We start from the raw sequence: 21,057 nt of genomic DNA on the forward strand, positions 1-21,057 counted from the left end.
AAGCTGGACTTTTGAAATCCCTGTAAACGTGTTAATCCGGCTGAAACTGGACTTTTGAAATCCCTGTAAACGTGCTAGTCCGACTGAAACTGGACTTTTGAAATCCCTGTAAACGTGTTAATCCGGCTGAAACTGGACTTTTGAAATCCCTGTAAACGTGCTAGTCCGACTGAAACTGGACTTTTAAAATACCTGTAAACGTGTTAGTCCGGCTGAAACTGGACTTTTGAAATACCTGTAAACGTGTTAGTCCGGCTGAAACTGGACTTTTGAAATCCCTGTAAACGTGCTAGTCCGACTGAAACTGGACTTTTAAAATACCTGTAAACGTGTTAGTCCGGCTGAAACTGGACTTTTATAAATACCTGTAAACGCGTTAGTCCGGCTGAAACTGGACTTTTAAAATACCTGTAAATGCGTTAGTCCGGCTGAAACTGGACTTTTAAAATACCTGTAAACGCGCTAGTCCGACTGAAGCTGGACTTTTAAAATACCTGTAAACGCGCTAGTCCGACTGAAGCTGGACTTTTAAAATACCTGTAAACGCGCTAGTCCGACTGAAGCTGGACTTTTAAAATACCTGTAAACGTGCTCGTCCGACTGAAACTGGACTTTTGAAATACCTGTAAACGTGTTAGTCCAACTGAAGCTGGACTTTTGAAATCCCTGTAAACGTGCTAGTCCGACTGAAACTGGACTTTTAAAATACCTGTAAACGCGCTAGTCCGACTGAGACTGGACTTTTAAAATACCTGTAAACGTGTTAGTCCGACTGAAGCTGGACTTTTAAAATAAATGTAAACGTGCTAGTCCGGCTGAAATCGTACTCAATGGAACTTCTGGAAGTGGGACTAACACACTTAGATGATGCGGTTGGGAGGGATTTACTCTGGCATGTACAAGCTTCAAACGGCCCCGAACTGTTCTAGGCGTTCTGCGCATGCTCCATAATTCCCGCGGCGGTTTTTCATCCAATAGCAACCAGCTGAAAGGGGGCATATCGCCACCTACCGTACTGGGACAACGACAGTAGTCCAATTACATGGTCTAATCCAACCGTAGCTCGACTTAACTGTGCATGTAAACCCACTGACTCTCTCTCTCTCTCTCTCTCTCTCTCTCTCTCACACACACACACACACACACACACACACACACACACACACACACACACACACACACACACACACACACACACACACACGCAAGTGTGGCTCGGGGCCTCCCTTCTCTCCAGGACCAAAAAGCTGTCATGCATCACTCTTTCCAGTAGGGCGGCAACTACCCATTATGTTCATTATCAGTTAATCTATTGCTTTTTTCTTTGATTAATCAACTGATCATTTAGCCTATAAAATATCAAAAATGATAACAAATTCCAATCACAAATTTCCAAAGCATGCAGTGATGTCTTAATACTGTTCACGTCAGTAAGTATTCATTTTATAATACTGACATGAACCAGAGGAAGGCAAGCTATCGCAGCAATGTTTAGCAATGTTACTTGAAAATGACTTAAGTGATTGACTAACAAAATTATAATGGATTTTTGAACTATAATCAATTTTCTGTCAGTCAACTAATCAGCTAATCAACTAAACTAATTGCTGTAGCACTACTCTCTGGTCTGTGATATTCCAGCTTAGATTTAAAAGCAGTTTAATTACATAATTAAATTAATGGATTAATATAGTTCTGTAGAGCCAAAGGAACGGAGAAGACCGTAGGTTCACACTTTAGCCGTGTAGGCAACTTTCTTTAATCCACGGTAAATCAGAGAGACAACAAAACCACAGCTCGACTCAGCGGAGGTGGCAAGAATAACTAGAAAACTGGCTGGACAACCATAACTTAACCCTGCGTTAACCTGCCAGGGCAACCATGACTTAACCCTTAGTTCCTGGGGGGAATTCTGTCCCCAATACGTGTCCACCACAGTTCATTCATTTCATTTCCTTTTGGCTTGCTTGAAAATGGAAGGGAATTAAAAAGCCAAGGCTTGGCAGATTACAAATGAAGGAAAGGTACCGCATTATTAATCCTATTAAAGGTGAAACTGTGGTTTCCATGTGTACAGTAACTAAAATACAGAATATGTACTACTATCCGGGAGCCAATCACAGAGGTCCAGCTGTTCACTATCCAGGAGCCAATCACAGAGGCCCAGCTGTTCACTATCCAGGAGCCAATCACAGAGGCCCAGCTGTTCACTATCCAGGAGCCAATCACAGAGGCCCAGCTGTTCACTATCCAGGAGCCAATCACAGAGGCCCAGCTGTTCACTATCCAGGAGCCAATCACAGAGGCCCAGCTGTTCACTATCCAGGAGCCAATCACAGAGGCCCAGCTGTTCACTATCCAGGAGCCAATCACAGAGGCCAAACTGTTCACTATCCAGGAGCCAATCACAGAGGCCCAGCTGAGCATTGTCCTCGGGTACTGGGCGGGAGTAGGGTGGGGGTGGGGGTGGGGGGGGGGAGGTGACATTCTATATTGTTCAATAGATGTTTTTTAAATTGTTTAGCTCGTTACTGATTTTGTTACTTTTTCAAACTGGATTAAGTGTCGTTGTTGTCAAAACAGCCATTATTAAAACACCAGTATATCTGTATTCACAGCTGATCAAAAGCATGTGCCTTTTGCCTTCCACACATTTGTCAAAGCACAATTCAAAGTGTGAATCTTAAATTTATCAAGACAATCAGTGAGAATTTCCCCTCTGAACATGCAGCTTGATATGATTTCACATAATGAATTTATAAGGTGAAAGATATGAGAGGGATGAATTATCAAATATTAGAATATAAAATGGTTACATGTATAATATTTTTCTTAGTTAATGTCTGCATTTAACTCTTAACAAGCGTGTCGTCCTATTACTAAAAGTTTAATATTTATTATTGTTAAATCCATGTATTTAAAAAATACCACTGCATGAATGAAACTGGGTGGGGGTGCAATCAATACGTTTTGCAGTCAAAATAAATTGTTATTTTCGTGGCAAGAAAATGCGTTTAAAGCAAAAGACACTTTTTACTACTATTCATTAATTTTGACCAAGCTACCAATCGATGCAATCAGTTGGATTTTGTTTTAAGTTTATTTTTATTGGTTTTCTCATATACACAGTAAAAAACGTACAGTTGAATTATCAAGGATAAGAGAAAAAAAAGGTTCAACATGATAACGTAATAATATCCCCCACCCCTTTCACCACACAAGGGCCACAATAGAGGCAATGGAGTCAGAAAGAAAAGAAATTTAAAAAAAATTATATATATATATATATATATATATATATATATATATATATATATATATATACATATACACACACACACACACACACATACATACACACATAGATAAATTAAATAGTAATAGTAAAGTAAGAAAAAACAATAGTTACAACAATAATTGTAAAATGAATAAGGGTGAAGAAAGGGGTCCAATCTGAGAAATAAACACATGTACACAATATTCTCGGAACATTCAAAACATCATCAACTAATAATAGACTGTGGGAAATGTTAAATTAACTTTTGTTGGTGCCTCTATACCAGTCTTTACGGTAGCCCTCTCTGCGTTATGTGGCACACGCACTGTGATGACGTGTATTGTGGTGGACGGTGGCGGGAGCCATGTTGGTGTGACTTGCTGTTGTTAGCAAAAAGTAAAGGAACTAACCTAAATGGAAAACGTGTAATTATTGAAAATTAACATGGTAGCAGAGGATGGCTGCTAATAACTACAAATTGCCTCCGGGATTCGATGAGGGGAAGTCCTACGAGAATTGGAAAAATGAAGTGGAAATGTGGAGAAGGGTGCCGGACTTGGACAAGAAAAAACAAGCGTTGGCTGTGGCTTTATCGCTGTAAGGCAGGGCCGGGGCTGTCGCTCTGGAAACACAAGGTGGCGCTCTCGGTAAGCATAATGGAATGGCCACTCTGATCCAGGGACCTGACAACGTTTTTTTGAGTGAAGCGAAGGACCGTGCTTATGAAGCGTACTCGGGGTTTGATCGTATATCAAGGAAAGATGGTGTCTCGTTGGCTGACTATATTGCGGACTTTGAACAGAAAGACAATAAGAGCCGTAAGTTTAATATGGTTCTGCCCGACGCGGTTTGGCGTCTAAGCTACTGGATACAGCCGGCCTTGGTGTGTAAAAGACAAGCGACTGGCATTAACTGCATGCGGCAATCTCATACTTCTGCCGATATGAAATCGGCGCTCAAACGAGTATTTGGCGAGAAAAGTGATCAAAAGGCAGGAGCAATTAACGTGAGTCAAGATGCCGTTTAACTTTACTACACAGATCACAAAAGAGAGCAGTCACGAGCCCAAAGTAGCCAAGCTAGAGGACCACTTGCTGGCACCAACCCGCTTGATAAGTATGGAAGACGGGCAAAGTGTGGAGTTTGTCAAAGCACATACCACTGGGTAAAAGACCACCCACACAAGAAAGAACGCGTAAAGATGACAAGTGAAAATAAATGCAGCGAAGAGCCTGAGGAGTGTAAGATAACGCCGTTTTCCAAGGGATTAGAGTCTGATATAGTCATGGTCGAGGCTCTAGGATCGGCTATAATTGATACAGCTTGCACAAGGACAGTCTGCGGTGAAGAATGGCAGAATAACTATGTAGAGGGACTAAATGAGAGAGTACAAGAAGTGACAAACACGGAGAGTAGCAGGCCTTTCAAGTTTGGGGATGGACGAGTTGTGCATACCACAAGAAAAGTCAAAATCCCAGCCAAGGTAGGAAAAACAACATGCTGCATAGAAACAGAAGTAGTCCCATCCGACATCCCCTTACTACTAAGCAAAACCTCACTAAAAAGGGCAGGAGCTGTTTTGGACTTAGAGAACGACACAGCGACAATGTTTAAACAACCGTTAGCTCTAGAGGTTACTTCCTCAGGACACTATTGTGTAAACATATCAGATAAACCCTCCCCAAGCGATACATATGAGAACCTGGTACTAGCCATTACAGAAAATACGACAGGAACAAAAGCACAAAGCTTTACTGAAACTTCACAGGCAGTTTTGCCATGCGTCAGCTGATAAACTCCAAAAACGGCTGATGAATGCTGGAAATGTGGATGATGAGAGCACTGCTATTCTGGAAGAGATAGTAAGTAAATGTGAGATATGTCTCAAACACGGCAAGCCTAAGCCCAAGCCTGCTGTTGGTCTACCCATGGCTTCCTGATACAACGAGACTGTGGCAGTGGATTTACACGAATTAGAACCAAATGTGTGGTACCTCCACATTATCGATCACTTCGCTCGGTTCAGCGCTGGTAGTATTGTCACTTCCAAGAAACCAAGTATGATAGTGAAACATATCATGCACTCCTAGATCAGTGTCCACGGTCCGCCGGAGCAGCTTTTCAGTGACAACGGAGGGGAGTTCAACAATGAGGAAATGAGAGACATGGCAGAGAACTTCAATATTGAGATTAAGACCTCTGCTGGCTACAGTCCATGGAGCAATGGCTTGCTGGAGTGCCATAATCAAACGCTCATGGAAATACTGTTGAAAGTAAAACTCGACCATGGATGTGACTGGAGAACGGCCCTGGATTGGGCACTCATGTCAAAGAACACAATGCAGAATGTGCACGGTTTCAGTCCATACCAGCTGGTATTTGGACAAAATCCAAATCTTCCCTCTGCCCTAGTGGATAAGCCACCTGCTTTGGAAAGCACTACTATGAGTGCATGGGTGGGACAACACATAACAGCGCTACACACAGCAAGAAAAGCATTCACAGAGGCAGAGTGCTCAGAGAGAATAAGGAGAGCTCTAAGAAAGCAGCTTTGTCCCACAGATGTACAGTATGAAACCGGGGACAAAGTTTTCTACAAGAGGACGGACTGTGTTGAATGGAAAGGCCCTGGAGTTGTGATAGGACAAGATGGGGTGGTGGTATTTGTACATCATGGAGGGACCTATGTCAGGGTTCATCACTCTAAGCTAAGGAAGGCTAATGATCACAGTGAAGTAGCTGGTGCTGAAGGTCTAGAGCACCCTACAGAAAATGACACTCAGGGTAATACTAATACTGACAATAAAATGAACAATGACAATGACGCTAGGAATGTCGCAGGGGTCCTCGACAATGCTATAGATGATGTTGAGGGTGTCAATAATCAGGATGATCAACAGCCACTAGGCATAAAAGTAGGAGGCTCTCTAGCACTAAAAACAGGACAGACAATTAGCTATGTGGACAATGACACCGGTATTTCTCACACAGCAAAAATTATGGGAAGAGCAGGAAAGGCTACAGGAAAGCACAAGAATTGGTACAACCTACAGTACTCAGAACCCGCTGACATTGCGGGTACTATGAGGTCAGCTGATCTTACTCAGGTAGACAATCTTCAGATTGAGCCACTGAACAATATTGAAATATGCTCTGATATACATGAAAATGATGTGTTAAGCACAGAGAATGTTTCATTTGACAATGTAAAACCTGATGAAATTGTGCACGAAAATTATGTGTTAGTCACAGAGGATGTTTCATTTGACAATGCAAAACTTGATGAAATTAATAATTGGAAGAGAAATGGAGTGTTTGAGGAGGTAAAAGACATCGGTTAAAAGCAGGTGTCCACCGGGTGGGTGTGTACACTGAAAGAAACCCCTGATGGTATAATACCCAAAGCACGTCTAGTAGCAAGGGGCTTTGAGGAATTTAGAGTAGTAAGGAAACTCAAATCAGAAAATGTTATCCTAAAATTTCAAAACTTAGGAAATGATAAATCTTTGAAGCTTGTTATTTTCAGTGATGCTTCTATGGGTAACCTACCTGACAGTGGAACACAAGGAAGGGACATTCTCACCTGTATGTTTGGCAATCCAAAAGGATCAGGAGAGTAGTTCGGAGCACTCTGGCAGGAGAAACACTTGCTTTCGCTGATGGTATTGACAATGCCATATTTCTGTCATCCCTCTACTTAGAACTCACCACAGGAAACGTCAAACAGGGCATCTTGCCTGTGGTATGTGTCACAGACAACTACTCCCTTATGGATGCCATCAAGTCCACCAAATCGGTGACAGATGAGACTAGAAATAAATGGCATCAAAGAACTTATTCAGAACAAACGGATTCAATGCATCATGTGGTCAGCCACAAAGGAACAATTGGCAGACTGTCTAACCAAAAAAGGAGTCTCTTCCCTGGTGCTTCTGAAATCACTGAAGGATGGACAGTGGAAACTTGAGGAATAACTGTCAAAAAATACATATATAGATATACACTCACTGGCCACTTTATTAGGTACACCTTGCTAGTACCGGGTTGGACCCCCTTTTGCCTTCAGAACTGCCTTAATCCTTCGTGGCACAGATTCAACAAGGTACTGGAAACATTCCTCAGAGAGTTTGGTCCATATTGACATGATAGCATCACGCAGTTGCTGCAGATTTGTCGGCTGCACATCCATGATGCGAATCTCCCGGTCCACCACATCCCAAAGGTGCTCTATTGGATTGAGATCTGGTGACTGTGGAGGCCATTTGAGTACAGTGAACTCATTGTCATGTTCAAGAAACCAGTCTGAGATGATTCGAGCTTTATGACATGGCGCGTTATCCTGCTGGAAGTAGCCATCAGAAGATGGGAACACTGTGGTCATAAAGGGATGGACATGGTCAGCAACAATACTCAGGTAGGCTGTGGCGTTGACACGATGCTCAGTTGGTACTAAGGGGCCCAAAGTGTGCCAAGAAAATATCCCCCACACCATTACACCACCACCAGCAGCCTGAACCGTTGATACAAGGCAGGATGGATCCATGCTTTCATGTTGTTGACGCCAAATTCTGACCCTACCATCCGAATGTCGCAGCAGAAATCGAGACTCATCAGACCAGGCAACGTTTTTCCAATCTTCTATTGTCCAATTTTGGTGAGCCTGTGCGAATTGTAGCCTCAGTTTCCTGTTCTTAGCTGACAGGAGTGGCACCCGGTGTGGTCTTCTGCTGCTGTAGCCCATCTGCCTCAAGGTTCGACATGTTGTGCGTTCAGAGATCCTCTTCTGCATACCTCGGTTGTAATGAGTGGTTATTTGAGTTACTGTTGCTTTTCTATCAGCTTGAACCAGTCTGGCCATTCTCCTCTGACCTCTGGCATCAACAAGGCATTTTTCGCCCACAGAACTGCCGCTCACTGGATATTTTCTCTTTTTCGGACCATTCTCTGTAAACCCTAGAGATGGTTGTGCGTGAAAATCCCAGTAGATCAGCAGTTTCTGAAATACTCAGACCAGCCCGTCTGGCACCAACAACCATGCCACGTTCAAAGTCACTTAAATCACCTTTCTTCCCCATTCTGATGCTCGGTTTGAACTGCAGCAGATCGTCTTGACCATGTCTACATGCCTAAATGCATTGAGTTGCTGCCATGTGATTGGCTGATTAGAAATTTGCGTTAACGAGCAGTTGGACAGGTGTGCCTAATAAAGTGGCCGGTGAGTGTATAAAGACTGTTAAGGACGGTTAAGTCTGTTAAGACTGGACTGTTATGTTTTTCTTACAGAATTTTTTCTGGCAAACAAAACATAGACATTGAGTGTTAACCTTTTTGCAGGTATTTTTCTTAAAAAGAGGGGAGATTAAGTTAACTTCTGTTGGTGCCACTATACCACTCTTTACGGTAGCCCTCTCTGTGTTATGTGGCACACGCACTGTGATGATGTGTATTGTGGTGGAAGGTAGCGGGAGCCATGTTGGTGTGACCTGCTGTTGATGGCAAAAAGTAAAGGAACTAAACTAAATGGAAACCGTGTAATTATTGAAATTTAACAGAACATTTCCCATGTATTTCCTGAAACCGGCCCAGCAATTATCAAAGAGATGTGGTTTTCTTTTGAGATTAAACATAATTTTTTCTGAAGCCATGTAGGATGAAATTTCTTTATGCCACATAGAAATAGGAGGGGGGTCTGCACTCTTCCATAGCAAAGCAATACATTTATTACCAGCAATCATGGCCAGCTTGATGAACCACACCATTTTTCTTTTGTCAAGTGGGATGTCAGACGTGTTGCCTAGTAAGGCTAATTTAGTAGCAGGGGATCTCAAATCCAGTGATCTTTTTAAGAATGTCCTGTACTGAGCCCCAGTAAAGATTTAGTTTATTACATTCCCAGAAAATATGGATAAGGTTACCTGTCTCTGTTTTGCATCTCGGGCAGAGATCTGAAATTGAGTCATTTATCTTATGGAGTCTTTCTGGTGTAAAATCAGTTCTGTGACTAATGTTGAACTGCAAAAGTTTATGGCGGCTGTTACATAAGAAGGTAAGTGCCTTCTCACAAAGTGATTCCCCTTCGTTTTCTTCAAAGGTATAATTTAGGTCTTGCTCCCATTTTATCCTATTGTTTAGGGGTTTAGTCTCTGTGAGGGCCAAGATTCTATTATAAGTTAAGGATAAGATGCCTTTGGGTTGTGTGATACCTTTTGGAATATCATCGATTGAGAGGGGCTTTAGCAAAGTGGAGTTTTCTCCCTGACGTGCTGATATAGTGTCTAATCAGCAAGTATTTGAAGAAATGAGTAGTAGGGAGGTGGAAGGCTCTACATAGCTGTTCAAAGGTCATAAGAGTTTTATTCTCATAAAGGTCATAAGAGTTTTATTCTCATAAAGGTCATAAGAGTTTTATTCTCATAAAGGTCCCCAAATTTTTTAATTCCCCGAGTGAACCATATCTTGGTTATGCCGTCTCTAAGTGCATTTGGTAAAGCAGGGTTAGTGTGGAAGGGAGCATTACTGTAGAGTGCAAAGGCACTATTAAGATGTGTCTGAATGTCAAACCAAATTCTGGCTGTGTGTTTGATAAATGGGTTACCAGTACCATTTTTCAGAGTATGATATGACTGGATAAAAGGGATGCTGGCCAATGGCATGGCTGATGTATGGCATTGTTCTATTTTTTTCCAAGCCGGGGGGTTAACTAGCTCTGTCTGCCAGAGCCATAATGGCATGCGCTGAGCCGCCCAGTAACACAGCTGAAAGTCAGGGAGTTTCAATCCTCCATATGAGGGGGTACTGTAAAGGGTTTTGATTTTGATTAGGGACCTTCCTCCTCCAGATGAATGTTGATATTATCCTTTGCAGTTTTTTGAAGAATTTCTTATGTATAGGTATGGGGAGGGATTGAAACAAGTACCGAAATTTAGGTAGGACGTTCATCTTGATACAGTTCACTCACTGAGCAAAGAAATTGGCAACTGCATCCATCTGTTCAGGTCCTTCTCCACCCTTTTAAGCAGTAAGTCACGGTTTAGGGAGAAATGTAATTGGTTAGGAATCTTTAACCCCAAATATGTTATGAAGTGAGTGTTCCACTGAAAGGGAAAGTTGATCCTTGCTGTCTTTTCAGCTAAAGAATTAAGGAGCATGGCCACACTTTTTGTGCATTAACCTAAAATCTGGAAATCACACCATACTTAAGCAAGAGATCTGTGAGGGCAGGCATTGATGAATCTAAGTTGGAAAGAACCAAAATATGTCATCTGCATACAGAGAAATTACATGTTTCTCGCCCCCCACTACGACCCCAGGGATAGAGTTGTGTGACTTCACTGCAATAGTAAGAGGTTCAATTGCTAGAGTGAAGAATAGGGGGGAGAGGGGGCAACCCTGTCTGGTGCCGCATGATTGGGGAAAAGGTGGCAATACAACAGCATTGGGCTGTATTCTGGCAGAAGGGTTAAGATACAGCATGTGTATCAACCTTAGTATACTATATGGGCGGAAATTCGCGCTGCAAAGGACTGTGAAGAGAAAGTGCCACTGCGCGGTCAAAAGCCTTCTTTGCATCTAGTGAGATAGCTATGATCGGGTTTTCCATGGATTTGGCACAGTGCAGTATGTTAAGGAATCTCCTTACATTGTCTATTAAGGAACGATTCTGCATAAATCCAGTCTGGTCTGTACTGATGAGTGCAAGAATTATTCTCACAAACCGAGCGGCTGTAATTTTGGTCAATATTTTATATTCAGATGACAAAAGTGAGATTGGTCTATATGATTTGCACAGATTAGGGTCCTTCCCTGATGTTGGTAAAACTATAATAAGGGCCGGCTCCAGGGTTTCAGGTAACAGGTTATTTACTATGGAATGATTGAACATGTCTAGAAGAGGTTCTATTAATTTATCAGTAAATGTTTTGAAGAAATCTATTGAGAATCCATCAAGCCCTGGAGCTTTACCCGAGGGCAATTGCGCCATTCGTCCTGAGTACGACATTAAACTGCAACTGTCAGGTCATCTGCGACTAAACCAGCACCCCCACTTCAACCCTTGGGTTGTTGTGAGGAGGGTGTCTGGACACCCAGCAGGACTAAAAACAAAACCTGTCAAAGGGCAGATGAGTTCCTCTATGAACCATCGGCCATCCATACCTGGAGAGGAGATAGGGACCACCAGGTACTCCCCCTACTGAAACACAATGATGACTCAACCAAACTCAATCACCATAAACGGTGGAAGAGACTTGTTGAGGCATCAGCTGTGCTCCTACGTCCTCCATAGGTTATGGAGCTGATGATGATGATGATGGATTGCGCCATAGCGTCTAATATCTCTTGTTTGGTTATCTCGCGATTGAGATCTCCTTTCATTGTTTCTAATAGTTTAGGGATCTCTAGATTGTCTAGAAATTCAGACATGTCCTGTGTCTACGAGGAGTAAAGAGATTTGTTTATAGAAGTCTGAAGATTTGATTTATGAGCATTGGGTTGTGGACCAACTCCCCCCCGTCATACCGCTTAATGGCAGGAATACATCTAGCCACTTCCTCCCTTCTTATCTGCCATGCTAACAATTTCCCTGCTTTATCGCCTTGTTCATAATAATGTTGTTTCAACCGAGCCATCGCGCTCTCCACCCCCTGTGTAGGAATAGTGTTGTATTCCGCCTTGTTGATAATCAACTGATCTAAAATTGCCTGTGATTGTGACCGAAAATGTTGCTTTTCAAGTTCTTTGATGTTGTTGTTTTTTTTGGGGGGGGGGTCTCAGGAAGAGTAACTAATTATGGTACCTCTTCTATAAGCTTTGAGGGCCTCCCAAACGATGGATGGAGAAGCAGGATTTTTGTTTGACGTTAAGTACCGGTCCAGGTGTTCATTAGTTATTTTGATAAAGGCCCTGTCATTGACTAGGTGGTTGAGGAATCTCCAGTGTTTGGAGTTTATATGGGGGTCCTTAATAACCATTTGAAGCAAAAGGGGCGCATGGTCTGAGTGTGTCTTGGCTAAATATTCACAGAATGAGACAAGGTGGATTTTTACTGCGTGAGTAAAGAAGGTATCAAGCATAGAGTAGCTGTAGTGCATATGCGAGTAGAGGCTATGTTCACATTGAGATTTATGTCCTTCCCACCAAATATCGAGTAAAGATAGGTCTAAAAGTTATTTTTTATGGGCTTTAGCTGCTGAATTTAAAGGTCTAGGAGTGGTGGAGGACATGTCCATAATGGGGTCTATTACCAGATTGAGAGCACCACCAATTATAAGCTCCGTGGGAGTGCATGATATTTTATGGAAGAGATTCACATAGAACTTAGGGTCACCTTGGTTTGGCCCATAAATATTAAGCATAGTGATCAATTGATATCCAATATGCCCCCTGACTAAAATACCCTCCCTAGCTATCTTTTTCAACCGGCTCTGCTTAGAAGGGAACCCCTTTCCTTATCAGAATAGCCAACCCTCTGGGCGTCCAGGTGGCATGGCAGTCTATTCCGTTGTCTACCAACACGGGGATCGCCAGTTCGAATCCCCGTGTTGCCTCCAGCTCGGTCGGGCGTCCCTACAGACACAGTTGACCGTGTTTGCGGGTGGGTAGCCGGATGTGGGTATGTGTCCTGGTCGCTGCAATAGTGCCTCCTCTGATCGGTCGGGGCGCCTGTTGGAGGGGGAACTGGAACTGGGAGGAATAGTGTGATCCTCCCACGCGCCACGTCCCCTAGCGAAACTCCTCACTGTCAGGTGAAAAGAAGCAGCTGGCGACTCCACATGTATCGGAGGAGGCATGTGGAGTCCCCGGTTCGGCAGAGGGGGTGGAGCAGCGACCGGGAGGGCTCGGAAGAGTGGGGTAATTGGCCGCATACAATTAGGGAGAAAAAGGGGGAAATCCCCCACTCAAAAAAAGAAAGAATAGCCAACCCCCTTGAAAGAGAGGTAAAAGAGGAATAAAATATTTGTCCTTGCCATTGTTTCCACAATTTGTTATGCTCTATATCATTTATGTGAGACTCTTGTAGATAAACCACATCAATGTTATGCCTTCTGAGGAAGCTTGGTCGGTTGGTTAAGTCCGTTAGTGTTCCAGCTTAAAAACTTTTATGTTGTGGCTGCGCACATGTGGTTGTTATGGGTACAGTTGGTAGATCACATTATTTAGCATATTATAGCATAACTGAAAACATGGTTTGGCTGTACCATGAGGGGTAGCTTGAGTAAAAAAGGAGGAATGAAAATAAATTTTAAAAGAAATAAATAAGAATAAGTATAATAATAATGGTGAGTCAAGTTCAAATAAAAGAATTGCCCCGTCTGCTACCCACCCTCTCCCCTCAAAACCCACCCACCCCATAAGAGCAGGAACTGGCTTATATTTCTTCCCATTGTCGTGCGTAGTAACAACATACACGACCCTAGCAGGTGAAACCAAGCTGCCGGAACTAAATCAGAGTATTTGTTGACCAAGTAGGGATACCTCAACAACCAAACAACAACAAAGGAACAGCCAATCAAGAAACACTTACAATGTGTCCATGATACCCAGAGGACGTATGTGGACGTTCATTTTCCTGATCACAAGGAGTCCGTGACAATCGTGGTATCAAACCAGCAGTAAGGGGTAGTGTTTCCCCGAGTAATACTCTGCCGACAGCGGAGAGGAAGCGGTGCGTCTGCCCTGCGGTAGATCCATGAGCCGCTTAGTGGGATGAAGTAGGCGGGAGAAAATGTTCTTGTCGTGCAGGTTTTCTCTATCGGCGTGCAGGCCTTCCTTTTCTCGTTGAGAGCAGTGGCCATCTCTCTGACCATCATAGTGTCGGCGTGACCGCCTTACCAGACTTCGGCCATTTGTTTTCTTTCGCGCCGCGTCCAGGATGTTCCTCACGGCTGTACAGCGAAACAGACGGGTGACAGGATCACAAGGTCCGCCTTCACCGGGTTATTGCCTTCACCGGGACGGCGCTGGGGTGTACGGTGAGCCCGCTCTGTCTCAGTCGAGTCCCCGGTCTCTAGGCCTAGTGTTTTCGGGAGCCATTCTTGTAGGAAGGCTGGAAAGCCAACCAGCCTTAACATTTGTCTTCTCGCCCTGTTTTCCCAGTCAGCAGGCTTTTCTTTTAGATCCTTCATTTCTCCATCTGTCTTTCTTTTTCTTCTCCTTTTGTCGTCATGGATATCTTGGTGTACCCAGTTGAGGCTGTCCGTGTAACGCTCCTGCTTGTCTTCCATCTCTTTAGCACGTGGCCCCGGCGCGCGACTGCCGCTGGTCAGTGTTCCCGCCGAGTCAGAAATAACGTTCCGCTTGTCGTCCAACAAGGTGTGAATGGTGTTAGTCGCTTTGCTCATTTCCTCCAGAAACCATGTCGGTGGGGCTTGGGTATTAGCTTCGGTCGAGCTAATGCTAGCGCTAGCCATACTCGGGGTGTTCGTCTCTCGGTTTCTGTCCTCCTTTGTCGCTGCCTCGGCGTTTTTCGGGGGCATATCCGATATAACGGTGTTGCGTAGTGAGGAAAGGCGGCGGTAGTTGTTTCGGTACTTGCGCTGCACGGAAGGGTTTAGAATAAGGGAATCAGAGTAGCAGCTGCTCTCTCTGCGTCACCGCACGCCGCCAGCTTTATGAAGCCCCGCCACAATCAGTTGGATTGGTGAAATAACACATGGAACAGGCCTTGGCCCTGTTCACAAACATACATGTTGTACCAAGTCTGTATGTTCTCCCTCACATTACACGCACACACACACACACACACACACACACACACACACACACACACGCACACACACACACACACACACACACACACACACAAAGTCTGGCCTAAGCTGTTAAAAACCCTTCACAAATCAACTTGATGCAGCTATGCAAAAAATTCAGACAAATAATAGCAGTGAGTTTCTTCACAGCTGACTTTGTGTACCACATCAAACAAGCGCTGCGCTGCACGCAGGCTGGCTGTGCATTGGGTAAGAGCTCTTAATACTGTCATAAGTGGCCTCGCCGCTGCCGACAGCAGACACAGAAGCACATCAAAGTGAGTGTTGCCTCTTATCTCACACGAGTGCATAAACTTGATTAAAGGGATAAATGCCATTTTACTTTGGTTTCTCACTTCTAGAATGATGTCTGTAATTAATTTTGTAATTATTGCGTCTGTCTGATAGTGTTCAGATCTTTAAAACTGTGGCTGATCACACAACAGAATAACTCATTTCAGCCCTCAGGCCTTTGGTTCAATATGCGTCTCGCCAGTGGCTTTTAAGATGTGCCTCTCACTTGAGAAGCACTATTTTTAAAACCTTGACACACAAAAGCTTTAACATAGACCCATTATATGTGGCTCAGCAAATTGTTAGATTTTCCTTCAAAGAAAGAAAATGTAATTGTCTCAAGAGCAGTTCATTTTTTGCAGCCCATTGTTTATTCTGAAAGACCATGAGGAGCCACTACTGCATTGTCTTCTAACAGCTTTTATTTGACAGAGGGAAAGCGAGAGAGAAGGGAGAGTGAGTGAGAGAGAAAAAACCTTGAAGCCTTTCAAATGCAAAGAACTGGCTCTATAGAGTTCCCGAATTGATGGCCCCAAAGAGGTTTAAAAGACCTTTCACCTCTATTCAAGTCTCCAGTCTTGGCCTACTTGATGACATAGGAAAACACTCCGGTATCACAGTGGTAAGGGGCTGAACCCAATAAAAGGGGTCAGGTTTCTGAATCCCCCATTCTGCTCAGCCCCAATTGCTTCTTGCGGCCATCAAGTAGAGGCCCAAACAGCTGATGCTAATTGATTCCCATGGTGTGGCTGATGTCAATTCTCTAGAGCAGTTTAGTGGCTGGGGGTCATGCGGAGTGGCCCTGCATGGAGGAGGGTGGGATCAGCAGCAGCACTCAAACTGCCATCTTGAATCAACAGCACTTCCTAAACATCTTCAATGTTCAAACAAACACACAAACAAGTCAACCACAACAATCAAATGGACGGAGGAAATGAGTGGAGTAGCTCAGTTTGCGGCGCTTCTTGCCCATCTCAATGCTCGCTTTGCTGATGTCCCTTTGCTTTTCACAGGATAACACTCAAAAAATGTACTATGATGACAAATTCTGCAATCATTCTTTTGATTCAAGACAAAACAGGAGAAACAGACGTAAAGCCTGTTGTACTGTAAGTACTAAATCATGGAGATGATGCAGCTGTGGCAAGTCTATAAGTCTACAAGATAGAGAAAAAGAAGTGCGTGAGAGAATTTACAGAGGAATAATGGAAAGCTATAGCTTTTCTCAGAAGCTAAATTGTTGCAGTGGGATACCTTTAAGTCTACTCTCATTCGAAGCAGTGAGAACAAGCCCCAATGGAGTTTACAATGGAGTGGGCAAACTGAAAGGACTAAACTGCACTCAGAGCTAAGCCAGAGAGGGAGGTGGGGTTGAAGTGAAAAATATAGCTCCTTTAAAGAGCTGGGGGTTAAGAATGCCATTCACCTCCCCTTCCAAATTACATGTCTGCACCCCTGCTATGTCCAATAGAGCGCTTAATGTTGACCTGAAAGTTCAGCATGGGAATAGCTAGTTAGGAATTAAGATGCTAAAGACCCGGCAGAGAAAAACGTAAATATAACCGGTAGGAATGGGTTAAGTTTCCATCTTGTCAACTTATTGCATGGGTTTGTTTTTATGCAACTTGGAGAAGACAAAAAACACCTAGTTGTGTGTTGGTGTGTGATCAAGTTCAAACAGCATACAGGGCATTTACATCAATATATGATCAGGTAAACTACAGCGTTCTCACTCTCCAACAGTGGTGCAAGGACCTAAAATGACCAAGAATGCCCTCCTCAATGCCCACATATCTATTCCCTGTAGCAGACAGCTCTGCTTTGACTCCCGACAGAGGGAAAAACTGTAGCACACAACAAGGGAAACTAAAATTTAAAAAATAAAACCAATTTACAAATATGATTAGAAAAAGCACCAATGAAATGCTTATCAGTGTGTTCTTTGTAGCATTTTAGGATTTTTTCTGGTCTATTCAACAGAACTTAGGGAAGAACTCGTCTGCCACTAAAAGCATCAAATTGTCCTAAACAGCTGACTAGAAGTGTTCAAGAAGACCTGAGTTAAAAAAAAACGAAGCAAGCGACATAAATCACCTCACACAACGACAAAGAAAGTGGTTTACTTTTCTTTAAAGATTTTCAGCAGCTTTTCCCCGTTCCAAACGGGATCAGCTGTGAACTCAGTGATCTTACCTGGGTACATGCATGATGCACACTCCTATGATCCCCTTTATGACTACTTTACCCCGTTGGAGACGAAGGTGTTAGAAGGGCTGACACCTTGTCAGGGGTTAACCTCACGTCAAAACATTTCCAATGCGGGTGGTGCGGATAGGATTTCTTTAGGAGAAACAGATGTCATTTGATAGTAAATATTTTTTGGGAGGGGGGATTTTCCCCCCTTTTTCTCCCCAATTGTATCTGGCCATTAATTACCCCACTCTTCCGAGCCGCCCCGGTCACTGCTCCACCCCCTCTGCCAATCTGGAGAGGGCTGCAGACTACCACATGCCTCCTCTGATACATGTTGAGTCGCCAGCCGCTTCTTTTCGCCTGACAGTGTGGAGTTTCACCAGGGGATGTAGCACGTGGGAGGATCACGCTATTCCCCCCAGTTCCCCCTCCCCCCTGAACAGGCGCCCTGACCGACCAGAGGAGGCGCTACACATACCCACATCCGGCTTTCCACCCGCAGACACGGCCAGTTGTGTCCGTAGGGACGCCCGACCAAGCTGGAGGTAACACGGGGATTCAAACCGACGATCCCCGTGTTGGTAGGCAACGGAATAGACCACCACGCCACCCGGACACCCCAATAGTAAGTATTTTGACATCGGCTAAATTAAGCATCTGCATTTTCACCGACTCCCAGATATTAGGACAGCGTGTAGCGGGCAGTGAACTCATAGTGAGGCCTGAAGAAGGGCCACAGAGGAAACACATGCCAGCTTTGGGCTCAATTGCACCAACAGAAGGCCTAATTAAAGTTAGCAAACATTTTCACCATCATGAACTTCAAATAACCAAGGGACAACAGCTAGTACGAGGCCTTGCAGGACCACTCATCTTACACTCTCATCCGTGGGAGATGCTGGAAGACTTCGTGGCCAACAACAAGCTCTCCGTTTCTTCCCTCCAACCAGCTCATATGTCTGCAAACCAAATATGGCAGTCATCTGGCCAACACCTGCTCCAAATCCAATCATTAAACTAACTTGTCTAAATATATCTGACTGGCATGGACTATTTCAATTACTTAAAAGCATGACTGAGACCGCTCTGTGTAAAGCAGACAACCTGAGCCGTATGTTAGGTGCCACAAACAAATATGGAGCCTTAGAGAAACCGTGCTGCCTGGCCGAGTGGTTATTGTCTCGATCTAGACTTCAGTTTGCACATAGCAGTCACTGGTAAAAGAACAAAAAGCTGCTGACTCACCGCACTTCCTGCCCACCAGCACCTGTCCAGCCATGCAGCGCTTCGGTGGCTCCGTTGGCTGGCCCAGAGTCTTGGCTAGTTCATAGTCAGAGCCAGCGAAATGGAAATGGAACTGTTCCCGGTTGATGGACTTCCTCAGGGTTCGGATGGTCTTCCTCAGCCTCTTCTCTGAGCGCCGGCGCACACAGCTCATGTCACAGCCCTCTGCTGAGAGAAGTACTCAATACCACCACTGCACTTGGGACACTGCAAACCAAACTGTTCATTCCCTCAGAGATGCTTCATGCAGGTTTACCCACCCACCCATTCAGATGAACTCCACACCAGGTCAGCGAAACAATCATGTCTGAGTGAAAGTGAAACACCACCACCCTACTACTGTACGTCTCTACAAGTCAGAGTCCACCACCACAGCCAAGTCAAAACAGGAGATACTTTAACGGGTTGCTTGGTTTAGTGAGAAATAGATGGCAGGGGAACAGATGAAGAAGACCAAACAGAGGGTGACGCAAACCAAGAGGCTGAAGCCGGAGACGGGTAGGGCAGTGCAGAGAGACCAACCTGTTACCTCCTCTAGATTCACATCCAGCTCAAACTCAGCCGTTATAGAGGAGCCCTCCTCCTCCCACACTTTCCTGCCATGGCGGCTGCGCGTTCGGCGGCCAGATGAGGCGCAGTGCAGGCTTACGTAGCTCAATTGGATGTGTTCGGTGAAAAGGGACATGCTATCTATTGACAATGGAGACAACCCCCCACCACCAACACACACACACGCACACACACACAACCATCCATTGTTAATAAACGATAAATCACTGCCAATAACAATGTAGAGAAACAAGAAGTGACTCAACATTTCTGTAAACAGCCAAATATAGGACACGCTGATGGCCAATGTTTCTTTGCCCTGATGGAAATCTTTGAGCAGAATAAGATTGTGTAAATAGTGAAAAACTGTTAAAAATAATCTGTGTACGTAGTTAAAATAATCTGTGTACGTAGTTAAAATAATCTGTGAACGTAGTTAAAATAATCTGTGTACGTAGTTAAAATAATCTGTGTACGTAGTTAAAATAATCTGTGTATGATTTAGTTAAAATAATCTGTGTATGTAGGTAAAATAATCTGTGTACGTAGTTAAAATAATCTGTGTAAAATTTAATTAAAATAATCTGTGTATGTAGTTAAAATATTCTGTGTACGTAGTTTAAAATAATCTGTATGTAGTTAAAATAATCTGTGTATGATGTAGTTAAAATAATCTGTGTACGTAGTTAAAATAATCTGTATGTAGTTAAAATACTCTGTGTATGCAGTTAAAATAATCTGTGTATCATGTAGTTAAAATAATCTGTATGTAGTTAAAATAATCTGCGTACATAGTTAAAATAATCTGTATGTAGTTAAAATAATCTGTGTATGCAGTTAAAATAATCTGTTTATGATGTAGTTAAAATAATCTGTGTATGTAGTTAAAATAATCTGTGTACGTAGTTAAAATAATCTGTGTATGTAGTTAAAATAATCTGTGTACGTAGTTAAAATAATCTGTGTACGTAGTTAAAATAATCTGTGTATGTAGTTAAAATAATCTGTGTACGTTGTTAAAACAATCTGTGTATGTAGTTAAAATAATCTGTGTATGTAGTTAAAATAATCTGTGTATGTAGTTAAAATAATCTGTGTACGTAGATAAAATAATCTGTGTATGTAGTTAAAATAATCTGTGTATGTAGTTAAAATAATCTGTGTATGTAGTTAAAATAATCTGTGTATGTAGATAAAATAATCTGTGTATGTAGTTAAAATAATCTGTGTATGTAGATAAAATAATCTGTGTATTTTGTTAAAATAATCTGTGTAAAATGTAGTTAAAATAATCTGTGTATGTAGTTAAAATAATCTGTGTATGAAGTTAAAATAATCTGTGTATGTAGATAAAATAATCTGTGTATGTAGATAAAATAATCTGTGTACTTTGTTAAAATAATCTGTGTAAAATGTTGTTAAAATAATCTGTGTATGTAGTTAAAATAATCTGTGTATGAAGTTAAAATAATCTGTGTACGTAGATAAAATAATCTGTGTATGTAGATAAAATAATCTGTGTACGTAGATAAAATAATCTGTGTATGTAGTTATTAAATGTATAGTTTTCTCCACACACGTGCAAGTCTGGACATGTATGTGTGAGCTCAGAAGAGAAGGATGAGAGAAGATTTGGTATGTCTTTCTCTGTTTGAAGCATTTGTGTCCTTTCAGCGATTGAGAGGTAAAAAGGACCCTGCCGAAACCCTTTGG

The 21,057-nt window shown here is 43.0% G+C and overlaps 1 protein-coding gene across 1 annotated transcript in view; it reads right to left on the minus strand.

Moving 5' to 3' along the window:
- scube2 (signal peptide, CUB domain, EGF-like 2) overlaps positions 1-21,057 on the minus strand; it is a 57,435-nt gene that overhangs the window by 6,389 nt on the left and 29,989 nt on the right. Inside the window, exon 12 of the mRNA XM_056279017.1 lies at positions 18,757-18,960. Within this exon, the coding sequence (XP_056134992.1) occupies positions 18,757-18,960 (204 nt within the window). The remainder of the gene's footprint in view (positions 1-18,756; positions 18,961-21,057) is intronic.

Source organism: Lampris incognitus, chromosome 4 (genome assembly GCF_029633865.1).
Source record: "Lampris incognitus isolate fLamInc1 chromosome 4, fLamInc1.hap2, whole genome shotgun sequence".
NCBI classification, from domain to species: Eukaryota; Metazoa; Chordata; class Actinopteri; order Lampriformes; family Lampridae; genus Lampris; species Lampris incognitus.